Source organism: Lathamus discolor, chromosome 1, assembly GCF_037157495.1.
Source record: "Lathamus discolor isolate bLatDis1 chromosome 1, bLatDis1.hap1, whole genome shotgun sequence".
NCBI lineage: Eukaryota > Metazoa > Chordata > Aves > Psittaciformes > Psittacidae > Lathamus > Lathamus discolor.
The window spans coordinates 16285138-16307637 of NC_088884.1; the positions used below are offsets into that span (position 1 = coordinate 16285138).

Below are 22500 nucleotides of genomic sequence, written 5' to 3' on the forward strand. Positions count from 1 at the left end.
GTCAAAAAATAATGTAAAACTAGAAAGTGCCATGAATATTGGAACATAATAATGGGAAATAATGAAACTTATGTCAGAGAAATAGTAAACTGGAAATAGAGATGCTGTTACGTTCAGAATGTGAAAACTGGAAAATGCACAGAATCCTTCTGACCACCTCTGCAACTACCCAAAATGAGCTGCTTTGTGTGTGTACATTCATACATGTATGAACATTTAGAAGTGATTTGTGTATGTGTGGACTAATATTTTTTATTTTTACTCTTCATTTTGGTAGGCTGCACTGGCAGAGAGTAGTTTACCATTACTTAGTAACCCAGGATTGATAAATAACGCATCCAGTGGCTTACTGCAGGCAGTCCATGAAGATCTCAATGGTTCACTGGATCACATTGACAGTAATGGAAATAGCAGTCCGGGCTGCTCTCCTCAGCCTCACATGTAAGTGCAGTTAGCATCCCTTCAAGAAAAAAATGCCTTAGTCTAAGACACAATATTACTCAAAAGTGCTTTGAGACATGGTAAGTGAAACGTCTGGAAGTGTATGTTTGAAACTAAACATTTATGTTACAGCATTTAAATAGATGAGTCTTCATTTACTTTGTAGTAAATTGGTGTAACATTGCTGCTTTTTTTTTTTTTTTTCCCCTTTATTTTTTTTTTTTTTGCCTCTTCAACTTGCTTGTGGGCATTGAATGTAACAGGAGGCTGATCTCGGTGGTCATTTTCACAGTCTGGTTTGGAAGATATAGTCAGAGTGTTCATGTTGGAATTAGTTGTAATTTTAACTATGAGTCTCTAAACCATTTATGAACTGTAGTAGAGATATTGCTCATTTATATAAACCATAAAATTCAAAGTTTAACTGTTGCCCACAGTTTACATAGAAGCCAGTAAAGTGTAACTTTTTGCCTGTCGTATAAATCAGTGTAATTACATATTCAAGTTTAATTACTGGTGCGTCTGTATTGGCAAGGTTTATATGTTATATTTTATGCAAGACTACGATTCCTATTAATATTTAGCAGCTAACTATATCATTAATTACTCTAAAATCTTTCCCCTACCATCTTTTTAATGGAGCTGAGAGAGTGGAAGTATTAAAAATTGATGTATTGTGGATTTCAGAAATGTGTCTGAAGCTTTAGAAATGCCTGGCCTTAATCAGTGATGTCAAACATGGCAGTTTCTTGTTTACTAAATAGTAAAACATGTATCTTGGAGGTATTGTTTCCCAGGTTATTTATATAATAATTAGCAGTGTGATATCTAAGTAGACGTAGATTTAAGTTTACTGTAGGATGATTTTTAACATGCGTGTACAATATTGACTTTTTTCTGTGTTTAAAATAGCTGATCCAATTTGCCTTTTCTTCATTCATTTTCTCGTTCCCATTTTTAATGTTAATTTTAATTTCTAGACTGGGATATTTAGCAATAACAGTAATTGAGACCAAACTCCCTTTTTACTTATGCTCTGGTGTGTAAAGAATCTATTTTGATCCAACTCTTTTTTTTTAGGTGGAATATTTTGCCTAGTTTTTCTTCTTTTGTTTGGCATGTTAATATATCCGTGATCACACAGAAATGTTTATTGTCACACATTTAATTGTTTTATTGCACATTTATTCTACTTGCCTTTGAAAATAATATACTGTGAACATTCATGTATTTTATCAGGTTCCAAACCATTACTTTTTCAAAATGGAAAAATTTGTCTTTTGAAAGTGTCTTTAGATGTATTAAATAATACAAAAGAAGTAATAAAACTTGAAGTAGAAAGAACATGAATATATGCTCTTGAGAGTAACACTACTCTAAAACAAGTAAAGTGAGCAATCAGACAAAAGTTTTTATATCCCATGCTTTATGCTATCAACCATGCAGTGGGTAGCTTGAGGCCTTTTACTTTTAGCAGTTCTCCTGAGTATGCTAATGCTCTCTTCCTGTATAAAATGCCAAGACAATAAAACTTTAAAGAGCAAACAAGAGTTAGATCATGTGTGTTAAAAACAGCTACTTTACAGAAAAGAATGACACTTGTTATTAAAGTTGTTTTCTAAGTGTTTGGCAGATCTGTTTACATATCCTATATGCTGTCTGCCATTCTGCTGGATAAACTGAGATATCTGTGCATATGATTATGTAGATATGGCTACATTTATAGATGTGTTGATAGCTAAAATACTGCATATTGTTGCCTATAAAAAAAAGGGAGATAGATAACTTGAGTTACACCCATGAGTTACACGATTCAGCCTTCCTCTCTCATTTCTGTGATATATCATTTGTCAAAACAGACAGTTTCGGGACTTGCTACACTGGGTCTTTTGAAACTTACAACTCTGAGAGATTGAAGCAACAGAATGTAAATGCACTGAGATATCGCTAGAGAAAGAGGTTATGCTTATTCATCCCTTGCACCAAATTTAGTGCAAGATTATTGGCCTTCTGAAAGACCAAGAATTGTCGGCCAAAAGATACAGGCTAGGACTAGATACCTATTCATTTATAAATTTTTGCTCTCTCCTTACTGATGGAGCTGAGAATATAAAAAAGGAAGTGAATGCAATTTACAAGGAAAAGTCAGGGAAGGAAGAGACTTGTGCAAGAGGCAGAAGGAAAAGGAAGAAGAGAGATAGCTTCCTTGTCTCCAGTGGCCAGGGCCCCTCAGTTTGTGAAAGGTCATCACTTAAGTAAATGAGAAAAGAACATAGGGAAAGCATGACAGAATAAAATAAATAAGGAATAGGGCAACAGTGAAGGTACATTTTAGTTTTTACATTACCTACATAGATTACATAATCCCAGGCTTTGGAGTTTTTTTAATGAAAAATATTTAATATACTAGAAAAAATATATTTTACTGCCAAAAGCATCCACATACTTGTAGCTTCCTGAGAAGGTTCAACCAAGAGGTCTGGGTTTTTCTGCCCTGGAGAAATGTTGTTGAGGCGGTCATAATTACTGCACTCACCTGTGAAGTCAGTGGCTTTGTTAATTTCCAAGTAGATGAAACCTCCATCTCCTGATTCCCAGGAAAGTGTACTAGCCACACCACCAGGAATATGCTGAGCAATTACATTTCCTGCCATCTTGAAGTTGGCGCGCAGCCAGGAGCAACTGAGCATGATATTAGGGAAAGAGGCAAGAGGCTGCATCAGTTTAGAGATCAGAGCCTTCAGCTGGGAAGGGGCAGAGTTTGGAGTTGAGACAAGCTTCCAGGGAGAGACATTTGTTTGGTATTAGAGTATCAGCAGGAAATGTGAAGAGTCCCAGTGACAGTGTCAAAACCAAGCATCTCAGGCATTTGGTTGTTAAAATTCTATCAGGTATGTTTCTTATTTTGGAATGTTCACATTTATTTATTGAGCATAAATTTATTTTTTTATAAACATAATGAAGAGTGTGTGTATGTGTGTGTACAGTAGTCAGTATTTCTGTTCTTTGAGCATGAGAACATTATCAGAGAAATTGATTTCTGCTAGTGTAACACCTTAGCTACTCTGTGTCAGAAAGTGGGTAAATTATTCCAGTCTTTGGATTTGAACCTGGTACTTCATATCTGGTTTTTGAAACAGTAGTAAAAGCAATTAGAGCCATCACTTTATCCATCTGTGGACAGATACCTAAAATAGGTGGGTGAATCGGCTTACTTAGAAAATAGTCTCTGTTCATTAACTAGAGAATGAAGGTAGGGATATAACTTCAGGTAAATGTAGAAAATTTAAATGCTTGCTAAGTGCAGTGAATCCCAGCCGGTGTATTTAGGGCAGTGGTACTTTAAAAGCTTTACAGTTCCTGCCTTGGGTAATGATATATAATGTGCTCCATTTCTTAACACTTTAAAATACTACAGTAAGTTTTAGGTGATCGATACGACCATGGCCTGGTAGTTGAGATAGTTCCTGTATTAATAGTTCCTTAAAGCAGATGAAATTTTATGCAGCATGCATCCCAGTTTCCATTCCAAGTCTGACTAAAGACAGTAATTCTATCATCCAATATGCAGCATATCACTAGTGGAATCTCAAATCCTAAGTTTACTTTCTGTGTTTCAGTAGTATTAAATCCAAGTTCTATCTTTGATTGGACTTCAAATCATATTCCTGGTAGGTTGATGTGGGCACTAAGTGCTCCCTTGACATAAATCTTCACTGAGAAAAGAAGTTACTTGTTATGAACATTAATGTTCTGTTCAGAATTCCTATTTCCTCTAGTATCAGTTGGCAACAATCCATTTCAGACGATTACCTTTTCATTTAAATCAATATGAAAGACTGTTGTCTTCCTTCATTTTTTGAACATGGGCTACTCCAAAATACTGTGGACTTTAGCTGGTAAGCACAAGTTTCAAAGTGACAAACACAAAGGAAGGTATTTCATGTACAAAAACCCCGTTACTTATGTAGAACTAGGTGCCTCTAATCTTGCATAACAGTTGTACATGGATTTCATTGGAGGCTCCACATCACATACCTTTGGGGTATAAGTGCAGACTTCTGAAGTAAAAAAACAACAAAACAACCAACCAAAGAACCCAAAACAAAACAAAAAAACCCCAAGCAAACAAAACCAACCACATCCATCCAAACAAGTACAATTAAAGCTGCATGGCTATGGGAAACTGGAAGAACTTTCATTGTCCCTGAAACAACAACATTGGGTAAGACATGGAATGGTACTTGCGACAGTAATAACAATTCATGATAACTCATGAATTGTTATCATGATCATTTCAACTCATGATAATTAGTGATAACTCTTTTAACCTGCATCGTAGCAAGTGTACTGGTGAAGAGTTTTGGAGGGAGTCAAAATGCAGTTCCTTCAGAGCCAGTACGTTTAGATTCTTCAGTGAACATCAGGATCATCACGAAATCAGCATTATGCTATTATTTTTCCTCTCTTTGTTATATGTTCAAGAATTCTCACTCTCACTGATAGAATATCAGGGATGAAAATCAACTTCAACTATGTTCCTGGTCTTTGTGCTTTTGTAGAAGATTGATCACCCTTAAGTGATTATTGCAAGTGGCACAGACCAGGGTGTTTATCACCAGAACACTTAGTGCATCTCTAGTCCACGTGTTAATATTTTGGCAAATACATCATGCAAACTCCTGGTTTACTTCACTATATAAATCTGGGGGAAAAAGGTAAAATTTTAAACTGCATAGCTGCTCATAGCGCTTGAGGAAACAAAAAGAAATTGGTCATCAGAAAATGTAGTTTCACCATAGGAAACAGTGAGGTAGTTATGCCATTCTGTTAAACCCCACTGCAGTTCATTTAACAAGTGGGAAGAGTTAGCAGAGGAGATAGTGAACACAAATATCCTGTTGGTGAGGTTTTGTGGAAGGGACTTTCGTTACGGTTTTCTCTCTCCTCACACTCTATGAGAGTGTACACTGAAGACAATGCAACTAATCTTTTATATTCTCGATTTACGAAACTGATCTAGTCCTAACAGCAAATCCAGAATCCTGGAGATAATGAATGTCATTCTAATTTCTAGAATTTTAATTGTTGATTGTTTTTAAAAAAGCACAGTGAAAACAAAAACTGTTTTTTTTTTTTAGAGTCCAGTCTTAAAAAGTGAATTCATACAGTCTCATCTCATGATGACTTTGTGTTCAGGTACTGTAATGCTGTATTCTGTAGGACAGGAATTGTTTGAAGCCAAATGTCAAGACACACATATACCCCATGAACTTTAAGGTTGTTTCTGGAAAATACTATGTAAGGTTGTTGTGAGAAGTAATAACTTTTTACTAAATGAACAAGAGTAAGAGTCAATGAGTTACTAAAAATGAGCTTGTCCAGTGGTGTCCTTCATCTTCAGTTCTGTCTGTGAAAATATGAGTTCCAACCATCTGTGGTTTCAGTCACCTTTTCTTTTGTATTCTGTTGTCATTCCCAGCCCTACTGCTTTACCTTTCCCACTCTTGCTCTGACTGGATCATTTTCTTTTTGCAGTTCTATCTGCATAATCATCAAACTTGCGGTTGGGTTTGGGTTTTTTTTTTTTTCAAACTTTTTTATCTTTAAATTTTATTCCCAGAGGCAAATATGATTATTCTGCTCTAAGATCATTTACTTTTGAGGTGCTTCAGTTTGAAAGCATTCCATTGTCAGGTTGTTCCCATATCTGATTATTCCAGTCCCCCACTGTTAAGCTTTCACACCACTTACAGTAGGTTACCTATCATTCCTGTTTAAATCCCTTTCATTCCCTTGTTTCTTTAACTTCATAATGTTCCGATCCCCTGTCTTCCCTCCCCCTCTTTTTTTTTTTTTTTTTTGTTATCATTGCATTGTCCATTTCATGATCTTTTTGCATTTACCTTGTAGGCTTGTTCTGTTCTAGGAGACTGCTATGATCCAAGTGTCTTGTTCATTGTAGAAGACTTGACATAGTGTATAAGAAAACAAACTCTCAAAACACATAAATTAAAAGCGATATAACAAGCATTATTAAATAGGTGAGACGCATGTAATTGAGTGGATGAATGTGGAAGCAATTGCAGTATTTCTGGGTATCCTCGTTCATCAGGAATGTTTCACCTAATCGTATGATATTTCAGTGCCTGTATAATTTAATTTCACACATTTTTATTCATAAATCTAACATAAGGAAGATAATAGGCAAAGAGACTTTGTGACAACAATTGATTTTTATTTTTGTATAAAAAGAGGAACAGCTAGGAAACAGGATCTTAAAGGTTATAGCTTTTGTCTGAGCATATTCCCACTGAAGGAAGCTCTGTTGTGAGAATACACAGTGAAATGATTTTGTCTTTGCCTAACACTGCAAAGCATCTGAAAGTGACAGGCAAGTCCAGCAGTCCAGCACTTTATCATACTATTTTCTTAACATTTAATTTTTATTTTTTTTTTTTGCCTTTACTAATTGTATCAGTCATGTGACAGTACACTCTTTAAGGTGTGACTGTGACTCCCTACTTTCTTCATACAGAGCCATTCATGTATGGGCACTAACGGAAAAATAAGCAATGATGCTTTGATTAATAATATTTTTCACCACTCATATTGACATAATTTTCACTTGAATGTTACCCTAAATATTTGGTTTATTATTATTTTGCATTACTTTACTTTTCAGTCCATTCGTCCTCTGTGTTTTGCTTCTGTTCTTCAGTTTTCTTATCTTCCAAGACTGATATTCCAGTCCTTTATCATTTCCTCTTTAGCATCTTAAATGTTACATGTCTTACTTCGGAGCAGAGGTTGCCATGTCTCCTTTGCATTATTCCAGCCCCAATTGTTGCACGTTAACAGTACATTCCCAATATTCTTGAAAAAAAGATCTCTCCATATATATAGTGTCTTCAGCTGCGAAGAGTCAGATCTCTATAGCTTGGCTTGTGGAAGTTAGTAGGCTCCTGGAAGGGGGGGGCTTCACATATTCTTTCTGGAAGCTATCTTGCTGAAAACTTTCTGGTACTGCTGTCACAAATTCTCAGTGTATGGGCAAACTATTCATGCTTTTCGTGCTAAGATGATAGTGCCATTAACAGTGTATTTCTAAAAATGCACCTACAGTTAGGAATTTTACCCCCTTTTGATGATTGCATTTGGATTTTGAGTAGTTTTTGAAAGTAGACTCTCTAGATTTTTTCTGTAAATACACGTCCAAAATCTTTACACTTACATATCATGTAAGCAGTGAAATAAAACCATACAATTATATCCAGTTGATAGTGTTTACACTAGTAGTTTTAATTACAATCCATAAATTGAAATAATGGTTAATTGAAAAATATAGGCCATTATGCTGAGGAAGTGTTGTTATTTGACTTTTAGTCAGATCTTCAGAATTTTAACTCTAAGCACTTTACATATTTTAAAAGACTGACAGTTTCATTGCACTTTCTTTTAGAGTTTATAGAAAGACCATCTCAGTGTGAAACCCCATGTGTAGGTCACATGAAAGTAATAACATCTCAAGGTGATTATACCCGGTAAAGTCCATATACAAAAGCAGTGCTCACAATCTTCTGGCAAAGTGAATTTGCATTTAACAGCAGTCAGTGATTTAGAACAGTGCTGGAAACATGTACGTGAAATACAGACCCTGATGTAATCTCTGTTAGGGTTATAAACACAGGTGTTCCAGGGTTTTTCTCAAACTAACAACAGTATTAAATGTGTATCCTTAATTAGGCTGAGCAAATCCAGTAGTCTTTCTCCTTCACCTAGACTTAGGAAGTTCATTTGTTTCACTGTATCCATTAACAAAGGTTTAATGATGTAGCCGAACCTTTGTATGATCGTGACCTCTCACTAACCCTTTTCAAAGACTTCCATGAGCTTCTGATTGAGATGGATAAGGGGAAATGTTTCTTTGATGCAGTATTATGCTGTGATAGTAGTACTGTGTGTAATTAAGGACTTCCCCCAACTTGATTTTTATTTTTTTGTTATGTTTCTACCTCCTTTCCCTCATTCCTTGCAAATTTGGCATTATCAGACATCACAGCCGAAAAAATGTTCCCCGAGCTTTTATCTCCTCTTCTTCTAAGAACACAGGAAATCAGAGTATTGTTGTAGATAACTACGTCATACTGTTCCTTTCTTAAAATTATCATAGTCTATCTCAAAAGCCATTGTGGAACTTCATTCCTTTGGTGATTATTAGCTGCATTCCAATTTCCAGACTATATTCCAATTTAGTTTAACTTACATATTTTGTAGCTTACATAGTCTTTCTTACTCTTTATTTCTCAGATGTGTTCTAGAGAGCACACTGAACTTTGCATCTTCATTTTGGTAGACCAACAGGCTCTTTCTGGTTCAGACGACTGTCCATTCTTCTAGTCTTTCTGGTAGACATTCCATAAAACTACACAGTTCGGATTTTCCTGTGCAGGTGTTAACAATTTGTCAAAGCATTCCATATGTATTTGTACATAATGTGACTGTTCTTTCTCTCTGTTCTTATGGGGGGGGGGGGGAAAGCCCATATTTTAGCTAAATTCAGCTAAACTGTTGTGGTTTATTTTTGTAGTGTGATAATAATGGACTGGGCCCTTTTGTGGTAAGTGCTGTAGAAAGGCAAAACAGAAAGGTTTTTCAAATCCTATCCCCAAACTCTTGCAGTCTTTAGGTAGCTATTGAGTTGTTTAATTTTTGAAAAGCATCTTCAGATGTAGTTTGAATGGAATTTGTATATTACTTACAAAGTAATTCTCCCAAGGTAGAATCAGACTGTTCAGAGAAGCGTTTGACACAATGCCAGTTGGCATTAGGTAGATGAAACCAAAAGGTAAACCATGACTGGTAGCCCTGACAGACCTTGAGATGAGCACCCATCAAGTAGTGTTCTGTTGCTATGCATGCCCTTTTATTCATGGCATCATGAAAGAAATTATTATGCTTCTGTATCCATCTGGAGTTACTGAAATTACAGCTTAAAACATGCTGGGTTTTGTCTTATTTTGTAGCTACATATTTACAGATGTGGTAACAAACAATGTATTGCACTGTATATGTTTCATTTGGCTGGAATATAGTGTCCTGGAAAGCAGAAGTCTGTGTTAAGCACAGACCGAAATATGCAGTTAGGAGGCATGGTATGTTAACACAGGCTCTGTGATCTCTCAGCTAATCAGCTCAGTCTGCAGGCAGACTATATTTGTGTTTTCTTGCAAAGACCATACAGATATAACATATTTTTCAGACATGTTGCTCTTCAAATCTAAAGCTTTAATCAATAATAGCATAAAAATAGGAGGTATGATTAATATTTCCATGTTGTGATTTTTTGTAATTTTTGCAATTTTGTGAAATGTTCTGATAAAATTTAGAATTAAGTTTGAAGTATTACGTACGAGAACAATCTCTGGTTTAAATGTGAGGTGATGATGACTGGATACACAGTCATTTGTAAAACTCTAAAAGTTATAGCAGGTCACCAACTGAATATGTGCTGACAAAGGTATGTGGTTTTGAAAGCATAATTAACATCAATGTTGTATGTAACAGTAAGCTTTATCCTCCACCGAGTTCTTCTGTTTGGCCTGTTCTGAAGACTCTGGAATTACTAAAAATATTAGGGAAGAGAGAAACTGGAAATTATAACAGTCTGCAGAACACTGTGCAGAGATGGGAATGAGCTTGTCCACTGGGAATGGGACAAGAAATATCTGATTAGCAGCATTTCAGCAAGAAGAGTTAGGATAGACACCAGAAAAATAAATCCTTTCTGACTGTAGAATAATTAAGTGCTTATATGTGTACCAGCACAGTGGAACCACTGATACTGGAGGCTTCTAAAAACACACTGGAAATGGTCAGAAATGTTTTAGGTATAAATGATCCTACTTTGGTGTAGGGAAGGAGGACAAAGAGGCTATATGATCTCTTGAGGTTCCTTCCAGACATATTTTCTTCAATTCTTATGATAAATCTGGAAAAAGAAAGGCTTTTCCTGTATGCTGTGTGTAACTGGAGACTAGCTGAATTGTCCAAGTCCACTTATTTGTAATCTGGAACAGCTTTCATAGCTAAGTATCTTTAAGCACTCTTACTTCTAAGATTGAATGAAAAATATATATTGAGCATAAGATTTAACTAATGTGACAAGTCTCATCTAGGGCAGTGCAGACAGGTCCTGCACAGGTCAGTTTGACCCATGTGTCTCTGCCAAGTGTGACTTGAGGTTCTACTTGTTAACTACTCAGTAAAACAAAAAATACAAAAGGGCTGGCCATTCTCCAGGCTTGTTCGAGCAGGGAAAGGTAGCCATCACTTCAAGTCCATGCTCTTAAACATTGAGAAAAAATAAAAATAGAAAAATAAATGCTACAAGAAACTTAGCATATGAAAGGAAATACTTCGGTAGCATCCTGCTGAAACTTTTGAAATAGTCATAAAGTAGACTTATCAATCAACAGACTTCTGCTTCCCAGGGCACTATATTCCAGCCAAATAAAACATACACAGTGCAATACATTGTTCATTATTACATTTGTAAATGTCTTGGTACAGAAGAAAAAAATGTACCATGCTCAGATGTAAGTGTAATGCTATTTAATCCCTTGCTGCTGCATTAGAACAGTGTTTAGGTGCCATTGTAGACAAATGTTGATGATTAACTTATAATACCCAAAAAAAGTGTGCTGAAGTGTTAGTAAAAGGATGTTATTTTCAGCCTTTTTGTCCCACACTATCTAACTGCTCGCTTCTCCGTTTTCTGGGATAGCAGAGTTTTACAGATATAAAAGTTTTCAACAGAAATAGAAAAAGCAATTCTCTATATCCTGCATTTATATTAAGATGAGTAAAACCACACATAGTACAGTCCAAATTCTCCCTGAGCTTTTCCTGGATCACTGAATAACTTTCCACATTTCACATAGAGAACATTCGTCTGCTGTAACTCACACATAATATTGATGTATTTAGTTGCTGCTGCTAAGTTTCTGTGTAGCTGGTACTTCCCAACCATTAGATACTACAGAGCGTGCCAGATCCGTAGCCTCTTTTCTTAAACTTTGTTGTCTTCAGGCTTGCTCTTTTTCAATGGTTCTTCAACGACAAAAATATTCAGACACTCAAATCTCTAGTCCTTTGTCATTTTCCTTTGAATTTTTACCTTTAAAACTTCTGTGCTCTTTCTGCCTAATCCTTTTCTTTGTTTAGCATGTTAACTTTTGACGTTTGAGCTAGATGTAGTTGACAGTTTGAAAGACTTTAGAGGCCTGTGCCCTAAGCTAATTTCTAGTCAAGTTCCTACTTTTTTGTGGTTCTATCACAGAAAAAATACGTTTATTTAGACACCAAAGGGAGCAAGCCAGTGTCAAGGATGGGAATTTTAGTAAGTCACTAGAATCAGAAAATCTATGTCATATCATCTTCTTAATCAGAACTTGATTCCTAAAAATTTTGGCATGGCCAAACTGGTAGGGCAAGAAGCACTAAGCTCCATCTCCAGCCACTTTAGGATCAAATGTATTGGCGTATTTTGTAGATAAGCATCACAAAATCATCCCTGAGTTGGGAAGTGCCTATGGTATAGAAAGGAAGAAAGAGAGATTTGCTCTTGATCTTCATGAAGTAATGGCTGACTGGCTTCTGCAGTGTGAAGGTCAATATGCCTTAAGGTTTTTTCCTGTAGAGTAGTGGCAGATGACATCTCGGAATTACTGAATACTTAAGTATTTTAATACTATTAAAATATTTAATAAAATTAAAAAAAACCCACAACTCATTATCTGTGTAATTTACTGATTCTAAAAACTTTCTTTAGCAGTAGCTCTGTGCCTTGTAATTATTAGAAGTTGGTACTGGTATAACTAATGAAAAAATTATTATAAATATGCCATATTAACTTATGTATGGGTAAAGTGAAGGTGAACATTTGCTTTTTTTCACTCTATTTCCTTTAATCGACATTTCTAATATATCACTTTTAGTCATATCTCCAAACTGCTACTCCTTTTGTGTTGACTTTAGTGACAGCTAAATTAAATCACTCCTATCATGTTTAATGTTTCCTCACAGAGATACATTTAGCATGTCATAGGTCACTTCTGTTTTCCTTTTCTGGATTCTGCTATATTGTTTATGAGATGAATGAGTAATAGCTAAAACGTAGTCAAGTACCTTGAACATACAAGTTGAAGTGAGGGCCTACTATAAATACATAAGCATGTTTTATATTATTGTCACTGTCATTATGCTCTCCCAGTTAGTCTAACATACTGGGGTTTGACTTCTTCGAGAGAGGCACCATTGAAGGATTCCTAATAAGTGGTTGCAGTAGATAGAGGTACATGGGTAATTTATTTTCTTTCTTTTATTTGTCAACAGTAAATTGATCTGCCATGGATTGTCAGCTGTGTTATTTTTTTCACAGTTAACTTTACATACGAATAATTTAAATATATTGTGTTGTTACTTCTGTTTATATCTTCTTCTGAGATATTCTTTATTATGTTCACGATAGAAATGTAATGTAGGATCTTAGAGAATTCTCACTGTTAACCTACCTGCATATTGTGAATTAATCTTTTGTTCTTCTATCATCTAGTTTTGTTACTGGCAAATCTTTATGTCTAATTTGAGTATGAGTTAGATTTTTGAAGTTTCTCGCAGGAATTTGCAAATTAAAATACATCCGTCAGCTCTCCTTATTTACTATTGTATTACTCTTAGAAGCCTCATAGGGCAAGTAAAATTAGTGGTCTTGCATATACTTGTTATTCCACCTCATTTGTCTACTAGAAAAATACGTGGTTCAGTGTATATTCCCTTTGGTCATTCCTCCTTCTCCCCAAGGTTTCTGTCAAAATATCTTGCTTATTTCACTTACATCTTCTGCTGTGAATAAACTTCACAAGTGGAATCATGGCCCTAATGAAGTCAAGGGGAATTTTGCCATTGACTTAAATGAGATCTGGATTTCATCCCAGGAAACCATTTGTCTTCATGTCTTTGGCTTTCCCTCATTTCTTATTCTGCCTTCAGTCGCTCCTAATCACTCCTAATCTCCATCTGATATTCTTGTGACTGCTTACAGCCCCATTTCTCAATTTTAGTTCATTAAAATCTTTTTTTTTTCTTTTTTTTTTTTTCCCCAAATAAGACATGGAGTTTTCCCAGCTCTAAAATCTTTTTATTAGATCTTTGAAAATTTGTACACTCTTGGTAGTCTACAGCATAAGCAAAATTGCTAATGTTGAAATCCAGAACCTTTTTATATGTGCAAATATGAGCAAGACAAAATTTTCGTAGTTGTGCCCGGATTAATTGGGAATGAATGTCCTGTTAACCAATGAGTTTCTAAGTGATTTTTACAAAGGTCTGAGAGTTTTTTCCTGTTAATAGAAGTGTAATATCTCAATATTTTCTGTAATCTATATTCCTCTAAAATCAAAAAGATACAGATAAAATCACCTTTTGGACTTTGGCATTAAACTGCCTTCTTAATGTTTGTTCCTCATTTTCGGACCATCTGTGTAGCTTGTGGCATATTCTTTTTTAAAATACTATCATGTTCACATTTTCAGATATTAACAAGTATCTTCCTGCTGTCCCCCTTTCCCCTGATACTAGATACATGTATGAACTCAAGAGTAGCTTTCCTCTGCCGTGTTCATGCAAGAGCATCATATCCCATTAGTAATTGTTCTTGCCTTTTACTCTGGTCTTCTATTTGCAAAACCTGGGTATTCTCTGATTTCTCCTGGGACATAAGAATATGCTGGGCCCTGTACTTTTTAGCATCTTTATTGATGTCCTGGAATATGGACCTCCTCCTCATCAGGTTTGCAGATGACATCAGATTAAGGGGAGCAGTCTGTATGTATAGGATAGGAAATCCATTAACAGGACTTGTGTGGATGGAAGGACTGGGCCAGGATGAACTTTATGAAATGCCATGCCCTGCACTGAGTAAGGAAGATCCTCTTGCAATGATGCGTCTTTCTAAGGTATCACAAAAGAAAAGTGTTTGCCAGACCAATTTTGTGCAGTTAGCAATGATGGGGTTTGTGATCTTCTTTTCCCCCAGAGGGACTCACCTACTTTATATCTTAGAACAGTTGAAGAGAATGCATGGAGAACAGTAACTTCTTTTGCAGTCGCTGACAAAATTTTATCAGCCCCTGTTATCAATAGGAAAGAAAATCTCTAGTCTTCAAGGTTGTAAAAGCAGTAATAGGCTTACACAAACTCATTCTTACTTGTCTTTATACCTTGCTTGATCCACCAGAGGCACTTTGTGACCACTGATCATTAATTTCATCTTACGCTGTCTCCTCTAGCGATGTACTAAAGAAGACAAACTTTAGTGGCCTAATTAATTATTCCAGTCACTCTTACCTCCTGTCAATCTGCAACAGTGCCTGCCAGCTAGGGCTGTTGTCTCTGCTTTCCACCACCAATTCAGTGCACCAGGTCCACCACAGTAGACTTTAAATCCTGGTGATGGATAAGATGATAGATATAAAAAAAAGTATGTTATAAGATATTTTTGTGTGTTTCAATGTTGCATTTGAGAGAAGAAAAGATTGCTGCTGCTTTTTTTTTTTTCTCAACATAGCTCTTGGAGGACCCAGGGTGGAAGGTTATAATTTGAAAGTGGCAAGTTGGCAAAACGCATCCAGAAATATCTCCACTGAGGAGCAGTGCTTCTATAGGCATCACATTTCCAGTCTTCTTCCATCATGATGTTATAGCTTCACCCTGTCCTTAGTGAAATGAGGTAGCACACCCTCAGCTGCCTGATAAGGATATGTGACAATAGGTACTTCCCCCCTTTCATGCTTACAGGTTGAGATTTCCATATAGGCATTATTTTATCTAGAAATAACAATGCTTCTTCAGCATTTCAGTATATGTGAATGTACATGGGGGAGTCCAGCGCAGAGCCACAAAGATGATTAAGGGAGTGGAACATCTCCCTTATGAGGAGAGGCTGAGGGAGCTGGGTCTCTTTAGCTTGGAGAAGAGGAGACTGAGGGGTGACCTCATCAATGTTTACAAATATGTAAAGGGTAGGTGTCAGGATGATGGAGCTAGGCTTTTTTCAGTGATATCCAGTGATAGGACAAGGGGCAATGGGTGTAAACTGGAGCATAGGAAGTTCCACGTTAACATCAGGAAGAACTTCTTTACTGTAAGAGTGACAGAGCACTGGAACAGGTTGCCCAGGGGGGTTGTGGAGTCTCCTACACTGGAGATATTCAAGGCCCGCCTGGACAAGTTCCTGTGTGATGTACTGTAGGTTACCCTGCTCTTGCAGGGGGGTTGGACTAGATGATCTTTTTAGGTCCCTTCCAACCCTTGGGATTCTGTGATTCTGTGATTCCTGATGTTCAAGGAAAAATAATAATGGATTCAGTGACAGTTGCAGCATTACTGAATTTGTATTTAATTACTCATCTAATACTCTTTCTTCCCTTTCTTAGTATTCGGATTAGTATTTTCCTACATGGCTGTACATATTCATGTCAATAAACAATTCACTTCTACTTAAGAAAAATACTAAACTTTTTATAACAGCATGAAACTGTAGAAAGTCAAAGTAATAGAATTAGATATCTGGAAAATACTGTAGGATTTGAGGATTTGTCTCCATTTGCCTACTAAAGCATAAATATAAAAATTCTGGATCAGGAAAAATTGATTGGAAAGGAAAGCTTTTCTTTTTAAACTGCTATAGAATATCCTACAGACCTACAGCTGTACTGGCAAGGTGAGATACAGCTCTTCCTGAGGCAGTGCTAGCTCAGATCTACTAGAAAAAAAAAACCAAACAAGCAAACTAAACAACCCACATCACAACAAAGAGGTCAGTTACTACCTCTATAATACAGTGATTATCATTTTGCTAAATAAAATGTGTTGAAAAGTATTTTCATAGTAAAGTATACCAAAAGTCACAGCTTTAAAAGTAATGGAAGTTGTAAATCATTTGTGTTTCATCAGGTTATACTAGGAAAACACTTTATACAGTGTTAGATGTTAGCACAGAGAAATCTTTAGTCAAGATGCTTCAGAAAAAAATAAAGATTAAAAATGTTCTTCAAATACTAAAATACAGGAATGTACAGAAAGAATTAGTTCAGCCACAGTATTATTGTGTTGAGTAGCTTCCCTTGTTGACTTGTACACAGAAATTGTCAGGCTTCCACAGTTTGAAGAATTCTGTAGGTGTGAATCTTTTTAATATCTCCTCCTAAAGTATACAGGGCACTTCGTGTGGCTGAGTCAAAATAGCACTTGTAGGATGCCTACAGCATGAAAGAATTGAGGGCAGTGTCGGTGATAAATAAAAATGTAAATAAAAATTGCAGGTGTTCAAAGTTAAAAGTTACACTGGAAATGTGCAGTTCTGTCAAAGATACTGCTACCCAAGTATAGCATGTTCTGTTTGTTCTTTTGTTGTATTGAAGCATAGTCAATGTAATGGAAGTAAAGACACTGAAGAAGTAGTACGGTTGGAAGAGTATCTGCACATTAACCAGCCGGTTTTGAAGGTATAATGTCTGTGGGCTAAGGCTGTCTACAGAATTGTAAGGAAGAATGTGTCAAACTGTACATCATTTGTTTTAGGAAGTGGTTAAAGTTGTTTGGGAGCTATCTAATTTATTTATTTATTTTTTTAACTTTTAAAAATCTTTATTACTTTAAGAGGCAAACAAAATCTTTAAAGAAATAATCACCCGAGGTTGTCATACCACGTATGGCTTAGAAACTGTTCAGTCCCAAAGATTCCCCTGGGAAAGCTTTCTTCAGCTGAGTTCCAGAAAATTCATCGTCTTTATATACTTCTGCATGAAGCATTAGAAAAGCTTGTGAGTCAATAGTATCAAAATTAAAGTCTCATAGAAAATAAGCCTGGGAGGGACTTCAAGACATCATCTAATTTATTGCCCTTTGTGCCATTGAATACCGAAGTAAAAAACTCTAGTGTTACTAGGTACCTAGGTCACCGTAGCAATGCAAAATACTTTCAGCTGCAACCCAGGAAAAAGCCTCCCTTTTACGATTTTAGACTGATTATTACAGCCCCTGTGTGGAATAAAAAATGCACTGAAAGGTCTTAAAAAAATTACATGACTTGCTGCAAAACATACGCTTGGCTAAAAAGCTCACAAGTAAGCACATGGACCTGGGCAGCTTTTCTCTCTCAGCATCTACCACCTCTTCAGTACAAACCCAAGAGCAAAGTCTTTTCAGTGCCAGTCTTTACATTGACTTAGCTGTCTGAGAGACTACATGTCTCTGTCATGGTGTCCCACAGCGCTTTCCCTTAAATGATTTTAACAGAACATTAGAGATTTTTGGTGAATATGGGCAACAATGTTTAGAGGACCCAGATACCATTGGGAATCCTGGAGGGGTTGTGGCATTTCCTCAGTGGGTTTCAGAATTCAACACCGAACACCTTGCCTGCTTTCCCCCTCCTCCCCACTATAGAATTGGATGATAGATATACAGTGAAACTTCAATTGTTACATCTCTGGTTTAGGAAAAGGGAAGAGTCTTTGTAGTACCTCACTGCTGATGGCTGTAAAACACATTGTCTGGCTTAATATTTTTTCCAAAGACAAGATGTATTTTCTATTGAAAACCTGGGGTGAGCACTATTTCTACTAATCGAGTCCAAACCTTGTTTATTACCATGATTTATATTTTGTTGTCCTGCTTTCTCACTGCTGTTTTTCTGTATTCAGTATCCCCTTATATTAAAGCTGGTATGACATGAAACCTCAGTAGAAAACATGCTATCCATAATTGAGAATATTGCACCAAGTATCTTTCTCCTTGTTGACACCAGCTCAACTCAATTTAATTAAGAAATCATGTACTCTGTTATAGGATCTGGTTGTTTTCTTGTCAGCAACAGGACAAGTTCCAATGTTTATAAGTTGAATGTAACACTTGTTTCTGTTGTCTAGATTTTATCAGGATTTTAGTAGCTGTAACACTACAAGTTTTCCTAAGGCAGGATCAGGCTTATCTTGTGCGAAACTCATAAGACAAGTTCACCTTGTATCAGAAGAGTTATTGTAGGCTTTGGGAATTCGGCTTCATCTCTAAATATTTGGAAGTTACTTTATACATTCCTTCCTAGTGTATATTTATCCCTCAGCTGCCTGTCCTGTTATCTGTCTTTTTCCTTTGAAGCCTCAAATCTCCTCTCCAGCAGCCTACAAACGATCTTCTTGAGGCCTCTGTAACTGTTCAGCAACTGTTACCTGTCTCCTGGCACCTGGCAGTTGTTCCAGTTAAATAATATAAACAGTGATGTCTTTAAGAATATAGTGTACATCTGAGAGCATGATAACATCAAGTTGTAGTTTGCCAGTTGCAGGAGTGAGAGAAAAATCTCCATGTAAAGCTGTAAAGCATGCAGAAGAGTGTGTATTTGCGGCAGACACAGAGACAGAGGGACTTCATGTTCTGCGATCTATGAGCAAGAGAGAAGTAATGTTCTGAAATGAGCAGGCAGCTCTCCATGTTACTAGAATCCTTTTCTGTTGCAGAGGCGTCTCACAGAGTTTCATTTTGAAAGTGCTGGAGTACAGGGAAAGTTTTCTTTTATAACAGTAGAACCACCAATTGTAAAGAAGGTGGAATGAGTCTGTTCATTTGTTTATATCTTTGCCAAAAAGTTCTTTGAAATAGTGTAGCACTGCTGTATAGTATTTTTGCTTTTGCTGCAGGCATCTCCTCTGTTTATTACACTGCACTGTTAGTCCTGAGCTTAGGTAGAGGTTTAGTTTGCCAGCATTTGTTCAATAGGAGACAGCCATTTTGATGAGGACATCTGAACATGATATTGAAATAATACTCACTAAGAAGTAACTTTGTCATCCCTTTATTCTGCCAAAGAGTTTAGCAGTGACTGAACTCAGTTCTCTAGCATCTGACCTGTTGCTCATTCTATAACCTAAGTCATCCTTCTTTCAGCCTTTCTTTGTATATAACATGTTTTTCTAAACCTCTACCTGGGTTTTCTCAAGTTGCCACATACTTGAAATTTCATCATCTTCATTAACGTGCTTGCACTACCTCCCATTTTATTGACATCTGCAAAGATAATAACCATGCTTTCTATTCTATCTTCTGTGTCATTAATGAAAAATACTGACTAGTTCTGAACACAGGGATGTTCCATCAATTTGCGCATCATTCAAATACAGATTCCAATTGTTTATAGATAAGTTTTGATCAGAACTCAGACATCACTGAGCTATGGCTTGTTGTTAGTTAAGTAGCATAGTTATTAATAAAAAGACATGGCATATACTCTTTGGAATTTATGTTTAAATGTATTGAAACATAGACACAAATTGTCATGTTAGTTACAAATACCAATCAATATTTTGCTTTCTATGTACAATGAATATCTTGAGATATATCGTGCTATACTGAAAGTTGTCAAGATGATAGGAATGTATTCAGCAATTTAAAAGATGAGTGGTCAAATCTTGTTTTGCTTATGGAAAAGAAAAGAAAAAAGGTTTTGTTTTTCATATGTATTTTGTGTAGTTACTTCCTCCTCAAAATATACAGAAAATGCTAGAAATGGAAGATATTTTACGTCTCTATACAACATGCCTGAACTTTGCCTTTCAACCTCTGATTTTGAAAACCAAACTGTAGACCTGAGAGAAATGTTAGTTTCAAGAGCCAATGTTATATTGCTTGTGGTTACACTTCCAGAAAGTTTGTATGGCAGCATTTTCTACAAGCTGTACTCTCAAGTTGCTGGTAGAAAAGCCTATGAAATTTATATTTGCGTGGAAAAACAGAACTGATTGATTTGGTCTTGATTTACTGTTGATCTGGAAGAACGTATAGTTGACAAAAAATACTAGTGTTTTAAGCTATTAAGTCTTTCACAGATTAGTCATCAAAACAGTCTTTGAACTGTCCTTGCAAAAAAGAAGTCCTCCATACTAAAAAATTAGAGCACAAGGGGAACTAGTATCTCCGTGTGTAGTGCTTTTTTAATGGCTATATCTTGTAATCTTCCCTATTTGTACAGTGGCAGCATTCCAACCACATAAATGTAATAAAAACAACCTGGACACCACCTTTAAAGGAACTGAACTCATATGGTAAAAAATGAAAGTTCTGTAGTCAACATTTTTTAAGCATGGAAAGGAAAGCATAGCATTGAATCATAGAGTGGTTTGGGATGGAAGGGACATTTAAAGATCTAGTCCAAGCCCTCTGCTGTGGGTGGGGATATCTTTCATTACATTAGGTTGCTGAAAACCCCATCCAACCACTTCCAGGCACGGGGCATCCACAGCTTCCCTGGGCAAAAACTGTTCCAGTGTCGCACCACCGGCACTGTAGAAGATTTCTTCCTTATGTCTCAAGTTAAAAAATGTTGTCCCTTGTTCTGTCACTACAGGCCTTGGTAAAAATCCTCCTTCTTTCTTACAAAGCCCCCTTGAAGTATTGAAAGGTCATAATAAGGTCTCCCCAGAGCCTTTTCTTCTTCAGGCTGAACAACCCCAACTCTCTCAGCCTTTCTTTTAGGAGAGGCGTTAGAGCCCTCTGACCATTTTTTGTGGCCCTTCTCTAGACCCACTCCAACAGGTCCATGATGCCTAGTACTGGGGACCTCAGAGCTAGACGCAGTACTCCAGGTAGGATCTCAGAGCAGAGTACAGGGGGCGAATCACATCCCTCAGCCAGCTGGTGACACTTCTTTTTATGCAGCCCAGGAGGAGTTTGGCTTTCTGGGTGGCAAGTGCGTATTGCCAGCTCATGTCCGATTTTTCATCCACCAGTATCCTCAGGTCATTCTTGGGAGGTTGCTGCCAATCCCTGCATCCCCCCAGCCTGTATTGATATTGGGGATTGGCCCAGGTGCAGGGCCTTATGCTTGGCTGTACTGAATTTCCTGAGGTTCATGCAGGTCCACTCCTCAAGCCTTTCAGGGTCCCTCTGAATGGTATCCCTTCTCTCCACCAGATCAGCTGCTCCACTCAGATTGCTGTCATCTGCAAACGTGCTGAGGGTGCACTCAATCCCACTTGCTGTGTCGTTGAAGAAAGTCAGTAGTATTGGTCCCAGTACAGACACTTGAGGGCCACCATAATGAAGAAATAAATACAGGTGCACAAAATAAAATTTCTTGGGAGCAACTTAAGGAACAGAATATTGTAATAATAGTGTTATAACATCTAGAAGTGATTAATATAGCATTATATCATGATTAGAAACATTGAAGACTTACATAAAAACCAGCCACAATTTTGAGAAAAATACCTGAATTTGAAGCCTAAATGGAGTGCAGTTCTGGTGTCCTCAACATAAAAAGGACATGGAACTGTTGGAACAAGTCCAGAGGAGGGCCACGAGGATGATCAGAGGACTGGAGCACCTCCCGTATGAAGACAGGCTGAGGAAGTTGGGGCTGTTCAGCCTGAGGAGAAGGCTGTGTGGGGACCTCATAGTAGCCTTCCAGTACCTGAAGGGGGCCTATAAGAATGCTGGGGAGGGACTCTTCGTCAGGGACTGTAGTGACAGGACAAGGGGTAATGGGTTCAAACTTAAACAGGGGAAGTTTAGATTGGATATAAGGAGGAAATTCTTTCCTGTTAGGATGGTGAGGCACTGGAATGGGTTGCCCAGGGAGGCTGTGAGTGCTCCATCCCTGGCAGTGTTCAAGGCCAGGTTGGATGAAGCCTTGTGTGGGATGGTTTAGTGTGAGGTGTCCCTGCCTGTGGCAGGGGGGTTGGAACTAGATGATCTTGAGGTCTTTTCCAGCCCTAACTATTCTATGATTCTATGATTCTATGATTCAGAAGTTCTTTTCAACACTTACAAATGTTTAAAAAAAGATACTAAGTAAAAAACCCAACCTTCTCAAAGGTCCCTTATATCTCAAGGCACACACTTACTTGTGCTGCCGTAAAAACAGATGAATGGTTTTTCTCCACCTTTCAGAAGACACAGTTCAGTTGTTTTTTAGTGATGAAAGTAATTTTTAAATGACCT

General features: G+C 37.0%; 1 protein-coding gene across 9 annotated transcripts in view; it reads left to right on the forward strand.

The window, feature by feature from the left end:
• FOXP2 (forkhead box P2) overlaps positions 1 to 22500 on the forward strand; it is a 417926-nt gene that overhangs the window by 387613 nt on the left and 7813 nt on the right. For all 9 annotated transcript variants that reach the window (XM_065697217.1, XM_065697620.1, XM_065697714.1 and 6 more), the window contains one exon: positions 278 to 441. In XM_065697217.1, the coding sequence (XP_065553289.1) occupies positions 278 to 441 (164 nt within the window). The remainder of the gene's footprint in view (positions 1 to 277; positions 442 to 22500) is intronic.